The following is a 17950-nucleotide window of genomic DNA, read 5'->3' as shown; positions in this document are numbered from 1 at the left end:
ACTTATTTTTAAAACATTTATTGAGTTCATACTATGTGCCAGATACAAGCTCCCTGAAGTTAGTAATAGCTGTGCTGAGATCTGAAGGATGAGTAGGATTTATTCAAAAACAGACTGAGAGCAGGAAGCTAGGAGTGGTGAGAAGCCAGGAGGCAGGAGAGAGTTACAGACAGATAGAAAAGTCTGTGTGAAAAACACAGGTTAAAGAAAGAGTGCTCAAGAAATTAAGAGCAGTTCAATACAGCTAGAATGTAGAATATGCCAGGGAAATTGCAAGGGATGAAGCTGGAGAGGTAAGCTGTGGAATAGAGAATACTGATTCTGCCACTTACTAGCTATGTGACCAATCTCAGTTTCTTATCTAGATGAAGATAATGACTCTTGCTTCCTGTAGCACTTGGTTTATAGCATTCAGTAGGTGCTTAAACATTCACTGAATTTGATTCTTGGAATGGAAAGGAAGGACGGAAACTGAAAAAGCATAAAACAGTGGCATCGGACAGTTTTTCCTCATGTGACAAGAAAAAGTAGACTTTTTTTGAGTGGTCCAGTTTCCTAATCTGACATCCAATTAGATGACAGGCCCAGGTTCAGTCCAAGTACCTAAGACTATTATGATTTCCTAAAATTCAAGGCACAGAATCACCCTAGCAGCTTTCTCACTCCTCATGCTGTGAATTCTGCACAGAGCCCTAAGAAAGTTGTCAGCCATGAGATTCTTTTCACCTCCAATGCAAACACACATGGCACAGGCATATGATTCCCATCTGGATCCACCCCCAACTTCCGGCCAGGAGGCTGCTGTGTAGGCAGGAACGTCTGCCTTTGAATTTGCTAGCCTAACCTGGCATCCTGAGCCAGCCTCTCCAAGCAGTAACACACAGACCTGGCAAAGCTCACACTTCTGTAAATTCCTTTCAGGGTCCCGTCCATCTCTACTACTTCCTTGCCCTGTCAGAAGAGGTCAACCTGGGCCAGGGACAACTTTGCTCATACCAAACAAGTGGGTCTTTATTTCTGTAGAGAATGGCAGTCTTTTCTTTAATCCAAGGAACAGATGCTGGCCCAGGAGGAGAATGGGCTGAAAGTCCCACCTATCACCCTAAGGCCATTAGGGCCAAGAATTGTTATTGAAAGCAACAGATCTCCCCCCTCCCCCAAGGTTCCCTGATGGTTTCAGTGCCCAGCTACTGCAGAGTTATTACCATCATCATCTCTGCTGGATTCTATGCCCCAGTCAAATTGGCAACATTCCTTCTATTTGCAAACAGATTGCAAAATAAGAACCCCAGGAAGGATACAAGCTGGCCAGGCTCCAAGGACTTTCAGCAGCAATCATGCTAAATCAGGGCTGCATCTTACTCCCTGAACAACAGCAGGTGCTGGCACTGCCTCCCAGTGGCCCTGGATCATTGTGGGGTGCCTGGCCTCTCCTTCCTCCCTCCCTCCTTCCCTCCCTCCTCCTTCTTGAAAATAGGCTGTCTGGGAAAAAGCAGAGGGCAAAACTTGATGGGAAATTATAAGCAAGAATACATCACTGGAGTTTTAACTCTTCACAAGTTTTCTGACATGGGAGCTTAATCTCCACGAAGACTGCGTTGGCATATAGCAGCAACAGAAACTTTCTTTGAATCATTTTTCTCCAAGGTTCTAAATCTTCCATGTCTTCTCTGCCTTAGTCTGACATTCATAATCCCCTGCAATCTAGCCACTTGTGTGTGGGTCCTGACTTCTCTACTCTTCTGATCCTTCTTCTTTTGCCCACACCCTTCCCTCAGTTACTTGCATTATCATCAAACACAAACAATGGCATTGCCATTTACTAAGTCTTTATTGTGTAACAGGCCATAATAAGTGCTTTACACACATTTTCTAGTTTAATCCTAAAAAACAAAATCCAAAAGTAGGCTGTATCAATATTCCCATATCACAGTTGAAAAAACAGGCTAGAATTGTAAGTAACTTGGCATAGGTTATAAAGCTAGTATATGAGATGTCTGGATTGAAATATCATTTGTTACTTGAAACTATTTTTCTGAAATGGATCTTACTTTCCCCCCTTTACAGATGAGGAAAGATGTCTAGAGGTTTAATAACATGCCTAAGGTAACACAGCTTGTGGTAGACTAGAACTCAAAATAAGATCTGATTACATAGCCTTTACTATTAAACATTACTACTGTAGATGGGGATTAAATTAACTACCTCTCTTCTTTAGGGAAGAGAAATAAATATCTGTCTCATCTAACTCAATGGCTTAAATAAGATAGTGTCAATGAAAACATGTTGTAAATAGTATGGCAATATGTGAAATTAGTTACAATTGATATTACTTTAGTTCATACAGTAAAAACATTTTGTTCATTTTTAGTAGACAACTTGCTTTTTATTCCTTTCAAAACTGTATACCTTGTATTCCCTTTTCTGGTCCTGTCACAATAGCTAGGACTTCCCATACTTACAATGGTACATGGGAGTTTTCGGGGGAGACATCCTTTCCTTGCTCCTCATCTTGAGGAAAAAACATTCCATTTCTCACCATTAAGTACCAATGTAAGCTAGAGGTTTTCTGTAGATGTTCTTTATCAAGTTGAGGAAATTTCTTTTTATTCCTAATTTTCTGAGATTTTTTTTCTTTTAAATCATGAATGGGTGTTGAATTTTGTCAATTTTTTTCCATAGCCTGTCAATCTGGTACACTCATTAATTTTTTAACGTTGAGTCAGTTTTGCATATCTGGAATAAATCCCCATGTATAATTCTTCTCATACATCATTGTACTTGATTTGTTAATATTTTGTTGATGTCAATTTGTCAATATTTTGTTTCTATATTATTGAAAGATACTGGCATGCAACTTTCCTTTCTGTCTTTACCTTCCTTTGCTGACAATTTGCTTTTTATCATGTAATGAAGGCAAATGTTATTCTACCAACCTTCCTTTGGCAATTTTGTTCTTCCCTAGAAATAAAGTTTGGGAGTAATATTTTTTATCTAATCCATAATATTATATGTAGTAAAAGTACAAGAGCAGAGACTTCGTAGTCACACAGACCTGGGTGTGAATCCCAGTTCTGTCATTACTCTGTGACCTGTGTTAGTTATTAAATCTCAGCAGACCTCTGTTCATTAATTGGTAAAATGGGAAATGATAATTTCCTTCTGCAATGTTATATCAAGGATATAAAACAAAACAAAAATAGCATAGATATGTGGCATTAAAACACAATGAGACAAGGGTCTTTGTGTCATTATTTTAAAAATCCAATTTAGTAACAAAACCAGAGAGGAGTTTTTCTCCTTTTATAGCTGTTCCCTGAACAGGAGACCCACAGGTCTCCACTAACAGCCTCAGCATGCTCATACAGGGGCAAAGATGATTTCTCAAGAACACAAATCTCACCATGTCTCACCCCTTCTTGACCCCCCTGAATGGCTTCCTATTGTCTTTAAGACAAATTCCAATCTCTTTAACATGGCTGTTTGTGCCCTAGATGATCTTCCCTGCATACCTTTCCAGATTAATCTCTTCCATTCCTGTGCTCTAATTTGGCCATGGAAAAAATAGTTAGTTCATTGTGCTATTCTGCATAAAATGCCTTCTTTGAACTCTGTGCCTGGCTAATTATATTGTAATCCTCATAACTCAACTTTGGTATCACCCTTCTGTAGGAAGTCTTTCCTGACTGTAAGCCATGGTTAGAAACCCTTCCTTTCTGCTTCCACTGCTTATACTTGCCTCTCTCATAGCTTGAATGACTGTGATTTAACTGTCTGGTTATAATCCATTTCTTTCACTGGATTATGAGCTCCTTGAGGACAAGGAGCATGTCTTGTTTGTGGCATATAATATGTCCTAACATAACATTTGCAAATTTAATAAGAAAGGTCCATAGATGACCTTTGATTGGTATGCATTATGAAGTAGGCATTCACTGATCAATATCCCCCAATTTACAGCATCATTTCAGCTAGGAGCTATCAAATTATTCTCTAAGACTGTTACAGCATTTCTGTCTTCAAAGGAGGCAGCAGAAAACTCGCTGTGAAGTTGGATTATATTTACTGAACAATTTCTATGTGTCAGGCATTATTCTAAGCAAAAAAAGAAAAAAGAAAAAAGAAAACACCTAAAAAAGTACTTCTGTAGTATTCAATATTAATATTATTCCCGAAACTAGGAATAAGGAAACTGATGATCAGAGATGTTAAGTAATATGTACAAAGTCATACAGTGCATAAGTTGGGGAGTTGGGATTTAAACCAGGCAGCCAGGCTCCAAAACCTTCATCACCAACCATTACGCTATATTGCCTCCAAGGCTTCTCTAAGCCTCTATTTTCTCACATGTATAGTTGGCATACTAATAGTACCTAATAATTGTTGTGAGCATAACAAAAATTATTATTATTTAGTCCAAGACTTAGTGATAGATAGTGATCAGTATTATCACATGGTACTATAGTTGATATAAATAAATTGCAATCCTTATTTTCGTCTATTCCTCACATGGTTATTTCATTTCTCATACTAGTAAATTGAGGCTCAATGATCCTTAAATGTTTTACCATGCCACAGAGGTAGAGAAAGTGGTAGGATTTGGTTTCAGATCTTATGACTTCAAGATCTTTTTCAATCCTTCTCATTGTTCCTTACAAACAAAGAATACAGAGATATGCAAGGACACTGAATGCCACATACAGTTCCTAGAAACACTACTTAAATGCCTACAAAAAACCTGTGATTTAAATGGAACCTACATACAAGAATAAATAGCTTCTCCATATATGATCTACACCCAGCTCCAAAACATAATAAAAATACTTTATGCCTAATAGCAACAAAAATAAAAACTACATCCAAATCCACATAACAAAAATGAAGCATTTACATAAATAAAGTTATCCAAACTGTACTTTGGACCAAGAAAAGATGAGGCACTCCATGTTCCTGGGTGCAAAGAATTAATGTTGTAATATGTAAAGCTGTTCAAGTTATTCTATAGATTTAACACAACTTCAATAAAATTTCAAAGATATTTTTAGAATATAAAGGTATCATCTTTCAAAACCCAAGAGGACAGTAAAATATCCTTTTAAAAACAGAGTAATAAAGGGGGCCTTATGTTCAAATAATAAAATATATTACAAATCTCTAGGGGTTAAAACAATATTCTAATATTGTTAGACTATTGGTACAAAAATAGCTATAAAATGGAACAGTACAGACAGTCCTGAGAAACTCATTCATTTGCTAACCAATAGAAATTAATTGAAATAAGTCCCAAATACAAGATTATGGATTTGAAAATCTAAAAATAAAAACTATTGAATATCAACAATACTATAGAAAAAAGAAAAGAGCAATAATAAAATGAGAAAATTTCTGCTATGGTTTGAATGCTTGTGCTCCCTCCAAAATTCTTACTGAAACTTAATCCCCAATACCATAGTATTAAGAGGTGGCACCTGTAGGGAGCAATTAGGCCATGGTGGCTTACTCCATGAATAGGATTAGTGCCTTATAAAAGGGATTGAGGGAGTGCATTTACCCCTTCCTTCCCTTCTGCCATGTGAGGACACAACATTTGTCCCCTCTGGAGGATGCAGCAACAAGGTGTCACTTTGGAAGCAAAGACAGAGAACTCATCAGACACTGAGCCTCCCAGCACCTTCAACTATCAGCTCCTAAAACTACAGGAAGTAAATTTCTGTTTTTTATAAATTACCCAGTCTCAGGTATTTTGTTATAGGAGTAGGAATGGACTAAGACAATATCCAATTCTATAAAACTGAAAAGGAACTAGTTTACTTAATATAAAAAGCTTTTACTTAAGAAAATGGAATTGTGTTCGCAGCCGCCGCCGCGCCGCCCTCGTTCTCTAACGCCAGCGCCGCCTCTCGCTCGCCGAGCTCCAGCCGAAGGAGAAGGGGGGTAAGTAAGGAGGTACCATGTCTCCTACAAAGCAGACTGCCCGCAAATCGACCGGTGGTAAAGCACCCAGGAAGCAACTGGCTACAAAAGCCGCTCGCAAGAGTGCGCCCTCTACTGGAGGGGTGAAGAAACCACCTCGTTACAGGCCTGGTACTGTGGCACTCCGTGAAATTAGACGTTATCAGAAGTCCACTGAACTTCTGACTCGCAAACTTCCCTTCCAGCGTCTGGTGCGAGAAATTGCTCAGGACTTTAAAACAGATCTGCGCTTCCAGAGCGCAGCTATTGGTGCTTTGCAGGAGGCAAGTGAGGCCTATCTGGTTGGCCTTTTTGAAGACACCAACCTGTGTGCTATCCATGCCAAACGTGTAACAATTATGCCAAAAGACATCCAGCTAGCACGCCGCATACGTGGAGAACGTGCTTAAGAATCCACTATGATGGGAAACATTTCATTCTCAAAAAAAAAAAAAAAAAAAAAAAAAAAAAAAAAAAAAAAAATTCTCTTCTTCCTGTTATTGGTAGTTCTGAACGTTAGATTTTTTTTTTTCCATGGGGTCAAAAGGTACCTAAGTATATGATTGCGAGGGGAAAAATAGGGGACAGAAATCAAGTATTGGCAGTTTTTCCATTTTTATTTGTGTGTGAATTTTTAATATAAATGCAGAGGTGTAAAGCATTAATGCAAGTTAAAATGTTTCAGTGAACAAGTTTCAGCGGTTCAACTTTATAATAATTACAAATAAACCTGTTAAATTTAAAAAAAAAAAGAAAATGAAGTCACAGACTGGGAAAAAATATTTGCAAAAACAATATATCAGAAAAAGGGACTGGTAAACAAAATATACAAAATTTCTTAAAACCAAACAAAAGAAAACCCAATTAAACAATGGGCTACAGATCTGAATAGACCAAGAAGATACAGATGACAAAAAAACACATGAAAAGATACTCAACATCATATGTCAATTAGAGAATTGCCAATTAAAACAAAAATGAAATACCACTATACATACATTAGAATGGTCAAAATCTAAAACACTGACAACACCAAACACCAGTGAAGATGTAGAGCAATAGGAATTTTAATTCATTTATTTTTTCTTTTCTTTTTTTTACATATATACATATATTTTTATTATACTTTTAAGTTCTGGGATACATGTGCAGAACATGCAAGTTTGTTACATAGGTATACACATGCCATGGTGGTTTGCTGCACCTATTAATCCATCATCCACATTAGGTATTTCTCCTAACGCTCTCCCTCCCTTAGTGCCCCAACCCCCAACAGGCCCCAGTGTGTGATGTTCCCTTCCCTGTGTCCATGTGTTCTCATTGTTCAGCTCCCATTTATGAGTGAGAACATGCTGTGTTTGGTTTTCTCTTCTTGTGTTAGCTTGCTAAGAATTATGGTTTCCAGTTTTATCCACGTCCCTGCAAAGGACAAAAACTCCATCCTTTTTATGACTGCAGAGTATTCCATGGTGTATATGTGCCATATTTTCTTTATCCAGTCTATCATTGATGAGCATCTGGGTTGGTTCCAAGTCTTTGCTACTGTGAACAGTGCTGCAATAAACATATGTGTGCATGTGTCTTTATAGTAGAACGATTTATAATCCTTTGAGTATATACCCAGTAATGGGATTGCTGGGTCAAGTGGTATTTCTGGTTCTAGATCCTTGAGGAATCACCACACTGTCTTTCACCATGGTTGAACTAATTTACACTCCCACCAACAGTGTAAAAGTGTTCCTATTTCTCCACATGCTCTCCAGCATCTGTTGTTTCCTGAATTTTTAATGATCACCATTCTAACTGGCATAAGATGGTATCTCATTGTGATTTTGATTTGCATTTCTCTAACGATCAGTGATGATGAGCTTTTTTTCATATATTTGTTGGCCACATAAATGTCTTCTTTTGAGAAATGTCTGTTCATATCCTTTCCCTGCTTTTTGATGGGGCTGTTTTTTTCTTGTAAATTTAAGTTCTTTGTAGATTCTGGATACTAGCCCTTTGTCAGATGGATAGATTGCAAAACTTTTCTCCCATTCTGTAGGTTGCCTGTTCACTCTGATGAGAGTTTGTTTTGCTGTGCAGAAGCTCTTTAGTTTAATTAGATCCCATTTGTCAATTTTGGCTTCTGTTGCCATTGCTTTTGGTGTTTTAGTCATGAAGTCTTTGCCCATGCCTATGCCCTAAATGGTGTTGCCTAGGTTTTCTTCTAGGGTTTTTATGGTTTTAGGTCTTACATTTAACTCTTTAATCCATCTTGAGTTAATTTTTGTACAAGGTGTAAGGAAGGGGTCCAGCTTCAGTTTTCTGCATATGGGTAGCCAGTTTTCCCAACACCATTTATTAAATAGAGAATCCTTTCCCCATTGCTTGTTTTTGTCAGGTTTATCAAAGATCATATGGTTGTAGATGTATGGCGTTATTTCTGAGGCATCTATTCTGTTCCATTGGTCTACGTATCTGTTACTTTTTTGTATTATACTGTAAGTGCTGGGATTCATGTGCAGAACGTGCAGGTTTGTCACATAGGTATACATGTGTCATGGTGGTTTGCTGCACCAATCAACCCATCATCTACATTAGATATTTCTCCTAATGCTATCCCTCCTCTAGCCTCCACCCCCCAACAGACCCTGGTGTGTGATGTTCCCCTCCCTGTGTCCATGTGTTCTCATTGTTCAACTCCCACTTATGAGTGAGAACATGCAGTGTTTGTTTTTCTGTTCCTGTGTTAGTTTGCTGAGAATGATGGTTTCCAGCTTCATCCATGTCCCTGCAAAGGACATGAACTCATCTTTTTTATGGCTGCATAGTATTCCATGGTGTATATGTGTCACATTTTCTTTATCTAGTCTATCACTGATGAGCATTTGGGTTTGTTCCAAGTCTTTGCTATTGTGAACACTGCTGCAATAAATATGTGTGTGCATGTGTCTTTATAGTAGAATGATTTATAATCCTTTGGGTATATACCCAGTAATGAGATTGCTGGGTCAAGTGGTATTTCTCGTTCTAGATCCTTGAGGAATCACCACACTGTTTTCCACAATGACTGAACTAATTTACACTCCCACCAACAGTGTAAAAAGCATTCCTATTTCTCCAGATCCTCTCCATCATCTGTTGTTTCCTGATTTTTTAATGATCGCCATTCTAACTGCCGTGAGATAGTATCTCATTGTGGTTTGGATTTGCATTTTTCTAATGACCAGTAATCCCGCTACCTGACTTCAGACTACACTACAAGACTACAATAACCAAAACAGCATGGTACTGGTACCAAAACAGATATATAGACCAGTGGAACAGAACAGAGGCCTCAGAAATACAACCATCTGATCTTTGACAAACCTGACAAAAACAAGCAATGGGGAAAGGATTCCCTATTTAATAAATGATGCTGGGAAAACTGGCTACCCATATGCAGAAAACTGAAGCTGGACCCCTTCCTTACCCCTTAAACAAAAATTAACTCAAGGTGGATTAAAGAGTTAAATGTAAGACCTAAAACCATAAAAACTCTAGAAGAAAACCTAGGCAACACCATTCAGTACACAGGCATGGGCAAAGATTTCATGACTAAAACACCAAAAGCAATGGCAACAGAAACCAAAACTGGCAAATGGGATCTAATTAAACTAAAGAACTTCTGCAGAGCGAACAAAAAGAAAAAAAAAAAAACTATCACCAGAGTGAACAGGCAACCTACAGAATGGCAGAAAGGTTTTGCAATCTATCCATCTGACAAAGGGCTAATATCCAGAATCTACAAAGAACTTGAACAAATTTACAAGAAAAAAACAACCCCATCAAAAAGTGGGCAAAGGATATGAACAGACACTTCTCAAAAGAAGACATTAATGCAGCCAACAAACATATGAAAAAAACTTTAATTCATTTCTGATGAGAGTGCCAAATAGTACATCTACTTTGGAAGACAATTTGGCAGTTTCACACAAAATTAAATGTACTCTTACCTATGATCCAGCAACCATGATCCTTGGTATTTACCCAAATGATTTGAAAGCTGATGTCCACATAAAAATCTGTGCATGAATGTTTATAGCAGCTTTATCCATAATTGGCAAAACTTGGAAGCAACCAAGATGTCCTTCAATAGAGGAATGGATAAACAAACTGTGGTGCATCTATTTATACAATGAAATATAATTCAGTGCTACAAAGAAGAGAGCTATCAAGCCATTTAAAGACATAGAAGAAATTTAAATGCATATTGCTAAGGGAAAGAATCTGAAAAGGGTACATACTACATGATTCCAACTATATGGTATTCTGGGAGAGGCAAAACTATAAAAGACAGTAAGAAGATCAGTGGTTGCCAGGGATTTTGGAGACGGGAAGGAGAAAGGGATGAATAGGTGGAGCACAGGGAATTTTTAGGGCATTGACACGATTATTCTGTATGAAACTGTAATGATGGATATATGCCATCATACATCTGTTAAAATCCATAAAATGTACAACACAAAGAGTGAATCCTAATGTAACAAGGAATTTTATTTAATAGTGATATATGAATATTGACTCATCAGTTGTGACAAATGCCTCACACTAATGCGAGATGTTAACAACAGAGTAAATTGAAGGAGTGGTGAGGGGGTAAACAAAACATCTGTACATTTCATTCAATTTTTTTCTGTAAACCAAAAACTGCTTGATGAAAAGTCTGTTAGTTAGGAAAAAAAGCTCTCACAACCGAAAAGAAAATCATCACAATTACTCAATTACTGAGAGAGGGAGAGAGACAGAGCATGAACATGAGAGTTGCAAAGCAGAAAAATAATATAAAAACGATACTATAAATTGTCATTACTCTTACTAAAAAGTTTAGCAACGCCAGTAAAGAAAGTTAAATAATTAAGCGAGTATTATTTAATGTTGATACCAATCAGAGAGATTGGCATATTTATGCATTTCTGGAGGAGGTATAACATGGAAGAACTTGGAGGGCATTTTATTAACATGTCTGAAAGGTGTTTTAAATATACATAATCTCAATTTCATATCTGGAAATTTGTCCTACTAAAATAATCATGATGAACACAAAAATGCTTATATCACTGTTTATTACGGAACTTAATTATCCCAAACTAAGGGATAGGTAAAATAAATTGTGATGCATTCAAACAATGAATTCCTTTAGAAGTATCTTAGAAAAAAAAATTTAATGTCTATAAAAAAATTTAGGATGTATTGCCAAGTGGAAAATAGAGCAGGTTTATAAAATTGTATCCTTTTATCTAATTATTAAGAAAAAACATATATAGCATTTTACATTTTTGTCTCTATATATCTCTGTCATCCATCTATCTGTTTATATCTATGTATGGAGAGAAACAAAAAAGTAAAATTACACCAACATGCTAACTTTGTTTATGTATTTTTAAATTGGGTTATGAGCTGGACTTTTTGTTTTTGTCTTTTTGGTTATTACATTTTCAATGATTTCTACAAATAATAGGTGTTGTTTTGTGATAAGAAAAGCATAACATAGTGTTTCAGATAAAAGTTTCTGGAGTAATCCTAACTACACCTCGAGCTATTTACTTTGCCTTTCTAAGCCTCAGTTTGTACATCTGTCAAATATGAATATTTTGTGGAATAAGTGAGACAATGAATATTAAGCATTTAAGTATTTAATACATGCCTGTTCCAGAATAAGTGATCAATAAATATTTAATATTATTAATATAGCCTCATCATCATCATAAAGAGAACTGAGAATTAAGGAAAAATCCCAAAGCACATTCACTTCTACTGAGACATTATATTCAGGACTAACAGGAGGTAGGAAATAGGCTTAGAGGTCCCCATAATTACACAATGAAACAATGGCTAGAGTCTTTCTGGACTTCTGTTCCTGTGAATATAGATAAAAAACCAGTCTCCAAACAAATCCAAGCAGACATGAAAGAGCAGGCAGGAAGTCTGTGTGTTGCTTCAGTTACACAGTGATAATTAAGAGGAGACATTTGAAACACCCCTTTCAAAAATCTAACATCTTTAATACGGGATAGCATAACACTGAACTTTGTAAAGATGTCAGCTTCAACTAATATTATAATTACTGTATATGTCTTGCTCTTATGAGGATTTTGTGTAGAAATAATTTTATTTCACTTTGTAGTTCTTTATTTGAAAAATCCTTTAAAACCACATTACCAAAAATAGTCAATTATTTAATGCTTTAAATTATAAAATCATATTCTCTTGAATTTCCATAGCTCCTCAGTGCCACTGGGCAAATATGAGAAAACAGATTAGCCAACAAAATTTTTAAAAGACAGAGCTTCTTAATCAGCTTTGCAGAGTGACAGAAAAGTACATTTAAAAGTCACAAAGCCCTAGGATCAAATCTTAACTTTTTATTTAATAGTACTTATTGGGTGCTTATTATGTTTAATATATGATTTCTACATATGCCCTTACATAGCTATGTAACCTTGGGTAAGTTACTTAGTCTTCCTGAACTTTAGTTTCCTAAACCACAAAATAGAATAAAATATTTTTATTCTTATTTTGAGAATTAGAAATCAGCTCCTATTCATCCCAATATTAATATTTGGACAAAACACAAATGCATTCGTTTATGGCAGGAATACAACATACGGGCTATTTAAATGCAGATGATGATGATGATGATGAGGGCAATGATGATAGCAAACACATGGGGCTTATTGTATGCCAAACACTGTTGTAAACACTTTATACATATTAACTAAATTCTCATAGCAACATTAAGGGTAGGAAACTGAGGCAGATAGAATTTAGAGAATTCCTTTAAAAGAATCTAGTAAAAAACATTTAATGTATATAAATATTTAGAATGTATTGCCAAGTAGAAAATAAAGCAGGCTTATAAGATAGTGTAAAGTAAGGTAAAATAGTACAAGTATCTAGGTAAGAGCTAGAAAGTCATGAAGCCAAATTGAAAGGCAGGCAATCTGGCTGTAGGGTTGTTGTTCTTGAGCACTAGATTATAAGGCCACTCTCTTATGCTTAGTCTCATCCTATATATGGAGCTGTGTTTATGAGCCATTTAGAAATGCATCATCTTATAAGATCTTGCTTACAGAAAATGAATTTTTCCTCGTGATATGTGATTCTACCTACTTTTTCCATTTTTCCCAGGGTTAATGAACTGCATCAAGATCCAGAAAGAGAAGAATAAAAGGAGAGTTGAGTTCCAATTGCCGAGGAAGGCTATGACAACATTTCACCTGCTGGACTTGATTTTGGGGAAAAGACAGGGTTAGACTGGCTCTAATTATAATAGATAATACTAAAGTTTTTATTTATGAAATATGTATGTACAATGCTGAACACCTTATATGCATATCTCATTTCATTCTCATGACAATCCAATAATACCAGCATTTCTATTTCATGTTACAGATGGCTAAGTTGAAACTACAACTAACATGTTCAAATCTGCATAGCCAATAAATGGCAAAATGAAGGTATGAATTAAACTCTAGTTGCCCCACATGACTTTAAACCTGTTTCACCATCATAGCAGATCATGAGACTTATGTTTATATAAAAATTAAAAATAGGTATGGTTGTGAGAAACATAAAAAAGTTACAATGTCATTAACACAATAAAAGTTTATTTTTCTCACACATACAAGAAGTCTGGAATTAGGCACTCTAGGCTTGGTGTGGTGACTCCACCATTGCCAGAACTCAGTCTTTTTCTATTTTTCTATCCATTATCGTTACTATGCTACCTCCTAGTTCAAGATGGCTGATCAAACTCCAGCTATTATGTCCATATCCCAGCCTACAGGAAAGAGAAAGGTACAAAGTAGGATGTGACTCCTCCCTTAAGAATATCAATTTCTCAAAAAACTCATAGATACAGTCTTAGTCTGTTTTATGCTGCTACAAATATACCTGAGACTGAGTAATTTATAATGAACAGACATTTATTGGCTCACAGTTCAAATCAAAGTTCCAACCAGGGCCTTCCTGCTAAGTCATCAAATGGCAGAAGGCAAGAGGAAGAAGACAGAGAAAGAGGAGGCTAAATTCATCCTTCCATAAGGGCACCAATCTCATCACTTAGGGTGAAGCCCTCATAGCCTAATCAGCTTTTAAAAGTCCCACCTCTTAATACTGTTACTGTGGTAAATTTCTTTCTTTCTATTTTTTTTTTCAAGGTAGGGTCTCGCTCTGTTGTCCAGGCTAGAGTGCAGTGGTGCCATTACAGATGGCTCACCACAGCCTCAACCTCTGAGTTCAAGACATCCTTCCACCTCCGCCTCCCGAGTAGCTGGGCCCACAGATGTATACCGTTACACCCAGCTGATTTTTGTATTTTTTGTAGAGACAGGGTTTTACCATGTGGCCCAGCTGGTCCTGAACTCCTGGGCTCTAGCAATTCACCGACCTTGGCCTCCCCAAGTGTTGGGATTAGAGGTGTGAGCCACCATGCCCAGCTGGTAATTAAATTTCAAAACAAGTTTTGGAGGGAAAAAAACAATATTTAAACCATAACACATATGCTGACATTTCTCTAGCTATAAGAGAGTATGGAGACTGCAGTCTTTGTTCAGAGAGTGATGTACACAGTTAAAAGCAAGGGTTTTGCTATTAAGGAAGCAGAGGAGAATGAACAGTAAAGTAGACAAGTAGCAATATCTGTTATAGTGTGTACAGAGAAGAAGAAAATGACTTTTACATCTAATTCAATGTAGTATGAAACGGGGGCAGTACACACAAGCAAGAATCCAGAGCCAGAGGTAACTATGAAAATGCGAGATCTCCTCCAAGGAAACTTCACAGAAATCTTGGAGGAGCTTAGACTTCCATAGGATGTGAAATAGCAATCTAAATTAGCTTTAGCTAGGTTTCAATAAACTGAGAGACACCCCTCACCACTATCACCCCAAACAGGAGGTGAAGTGACTCTGAGGAGTGTGACTCAAAGTAAACAACTTCTGCCTTAGGATGTGTATTAGTCTGTTTTCACACTGCTATAAAGATACTACCTGAGACTGAGTAATTTAAAAAAGAAAGAGGTTTAATTGACTCACAGTTCTGCATGGCTGGGGAGGCCTCAGGAAATTTACAATCATAGCAGAAGGGGAAGGGGAAGCAAGGCATATCTTCACAAGGTGGCAGAAGAGAGAAAGAGTGAAAGTAGAAGGGCTACTTTTAAACCATCAGATCTAGTGAGAGAGAACTCATTCACTATCAGGAGAACAGCATGGGGGAAACAGCCCTCATGTTCCAGTCACCTCCCACAAGGTCCCTCCCTCAACATGTGGGGATTCAATTCAAGATGAAAATTGGGTAGGGACACAGCCAAACCATACCAGCATAAATAATCTTACTCACTAGTGCAGTCTCTGAGGTTGCCTCCACTTTGAATCTGTTAGGACCTACAGAACTTACTTGGTCCTCCCTGCCTTTGACCACGTCCTAGGGCCAGATTTACTGCCTGAACTTGGGGATTAATACTATATCCTTACACCCTAGAAAAGTTCTGTTATATAGTAAGTGCTCAAAAAACATTTTCTAAGTTAAATTTTAAAAAAAATATAAATCAAGATGTCAAACCTCATAATCAGAGAACCATAAATTAAAACAATGAGATACCCTTTTCTACTCATCAAACTGATAACAATTAAAAAGCATGATAATGTTAAGTGCTAGTCAAAACATATGGAAAACAGTATTCTCATATACTGCCAGTGAGACTGTAAACTAATAATCCAGTTTGGAAACTATATGGCAGCCTCCACTAAAATAGAAAATTTATATATCCTATGACCCAACAATCCCACTTCTAGGTATATGACAGAGAAATGGTCACATATGAGTAAAAACTACCACATGCAAATGCTTAATGCAGCATTATTTGCAATGTCAGAAAAACTGAAAACTAGTTCAATGTCCATACATAGGAGAAAGGGTTTATAATGTGTTATGTTCATATGATGGAATAATAGCCAAGTGCTTGAGACTTCTATTACTCACTATACTGAGTTCTCCTTTCCTTCTGAACATACTTCTACATATCCTTTGCATTCAGGTGGGGTAATGTAATTATTGTTGGCCAATAACTTATGAATGGAAATGACACTTCTGCACTGAAACATTTAATTGCTTATGTGAGACCCTACAGCTTTATTTTCTCCCACTGTTGTGATTGAGGAGGTTTTATTTTTCAGATGGTGTACTACAGAAATGGTGAAAACATATTTAGCCTGGACCCTGAGTAAATTTTTAGAGCAGAGCATACCACCAACCCAGGTTAATCCTGGTTATTTAGCAGGAATAAGAAATGAGCATTGCTCTGTTAAATAACTGAGATTTGGGGAGCCAAACCTTTCCTGATTAATGAAAAATAATTAAGGGGAACAGACTAGAGCATGGCTAGCTTTGGTTTTTGAAACGACACAGTTCTCAGAAACATACATAGAGATAAATAGGCAAATTTCAATAGTTTTTGTAGGATGATGTTATTTTTGTAAATCCAAAACCATACACACAGTGAAAAAATACCAGGCGATTGCATATGGATGAAAACCAATGATATATGAAAACGAACAAGAAGGTACCATCACCTTCAGTGAGTGGGGATAAGAAATGAGACTCTTTTTAAATAAAAGACATTTTAGCTATGTAGTAGGTTAGAATGACAGTCCTCGAACATTTATGTTCACATCCAAATCACTGGAACTGGTGGATATTATCTTATTTGAAAAAAGGGTCTTTATAGTTGTAATTAAGGATTCTGAGATGAAATCATCTTAGATTATCCAGTGGGCTCTAAATCCAATGTGTCATTATAAAAAAACAAAAAAAGAAAAGGTGATGTGAGGAGGAAAGCAGAAATTGGAGTGCTGTGACCAAAAAGCTAAAGAAGTTAACGAATGCTTGGAGCCACCAGAAGCTGGAAGAGGCAAGGAAGGAATCTCTCCTACAGCTTCCAGAGCAAATGTGGCCTTGTGAACACCTCGACTTCAGACTTCTGGCCTCCAGAACTGTGAAAGAATAAATGTTTGTTATTTTAAGTCACCTGGTTTGTGGTAATTTGTTGTAGCATCCTGAGAAAACAGAACCATTCAGTAATGACTCCTTTCTCAAAACAAAATAATGGGAAGCAAATATAACAGAATATTAGTGGCTGTTATTCTGGGTGGGAAACAAGTATTTTTTGTAATATTTCTTATATTGTCCTATATTTTTTAATTTCTCACAATAAAATTTAAAATGAATTTTTAACTGGGATTATATTGTAAAATTACGGTTTGTTGCATAATTTTATGCAGTTAACTGCTTTGCAAATGCTTAAAACTCTGATAAGAGAAACACTTTTGACTGTAAGCACACTCATTACAGATGGTCCACCGTTACAATGACTTTCAAGGCCTTTCACATTTGACTTCCATCTCATTTTATAGTTTTAATTATTATACCCTACGAACTCCTGACACACACCCTATGTTCTAGAGTACCCACACTTTGCCACACAGGAGATTTTTGTGTTTGTCTTTTTCTGAGATGGAGTCTCTCGCTCTGTCGCCAGGCTGGAGTGCAGTGGCACAATCTCAGCACACTGCAACCTCTGCCTCCTGAATTCAAACACTTCTCCTGCTTCAGCCTCCCGAGTAGCTGGGACTACAGGCGCACGCTGCCATGCCTGGCTAATTTTTTTATTTTTATTTTTTGCATTTTAGTAGAGATGGGGTTTTACCATGTTGCTCAGGCTGGTCTTGAACTCCTGAGCTCAGGCAATCTGCTCTCCTCAGCCTCCCTAAGTGCTAGGATTAGCCACACAGGACATTTTTAAGTCTTCATGACTTTTCTCCTGCTGTTTCCATCGCTTAAAATGGCCAGCCCCTAAGGTGGCGGTGGGCAACTGTATTCCCAGCTACTCGGGAGGCTGAGGCAGGAGAATGGCATGAATCCGGGAGGCGGAGCTTGCAGTTAGCTGAGATCGCACCACTGCACTCCAGCCTGG

At 37.1% G+C, this 17950-nt stretch overlaps 2 protein-coding genes across 7 annotated transcripts in view; one reads left to right on the top strand and one right to left on the bottom strand.

Moving 5' to 3' along the window:
• The window catches only part of LOC103224854 (AGBL carboxypeptidase 4), a 1478618-nt gene that overhangs the window by 761544 nt on the left and 699124 nt on the right, over nucleotides 1-17950 (bottom strand). The gene's annotated exons all lie outside the window — the stretch shown is intronic.
• LOC140709379 (histone H3.3A-like) lies at nucleotides 5937-6573 on the top strand. The gene has a single exon (XM_073008124.1). It carries the CDS (start codon nucleotides 5952-5954, stop codon nucleotides 6360-6362), a length of 411 nt encoding a protein of 136 aa, XP_072864225.1. The 5' UTR covers nucleotides 5937-5951; the 3' UTR covers nucleotides 6363-6573.

This window comes from Chlorocebus sabaeus, chromosome 20 (assembly GCF_047675955.1).
Source record: "Chlorocebus sabaeus isolate Y175 chromosome 20, mChlSab1.0.hap1, whole genome shotgun sequence".
NCBI lineage: Eukaryota > Metazoa > Chordata > Mammalia > Primates > Cercopithecidae > Chlorocebus > Chlorocebus sabaeus.
Note: the sequence above shows the minus strand (reverse complement) of the source record. Positions and strands in the feature narration are given on the sequence as shown.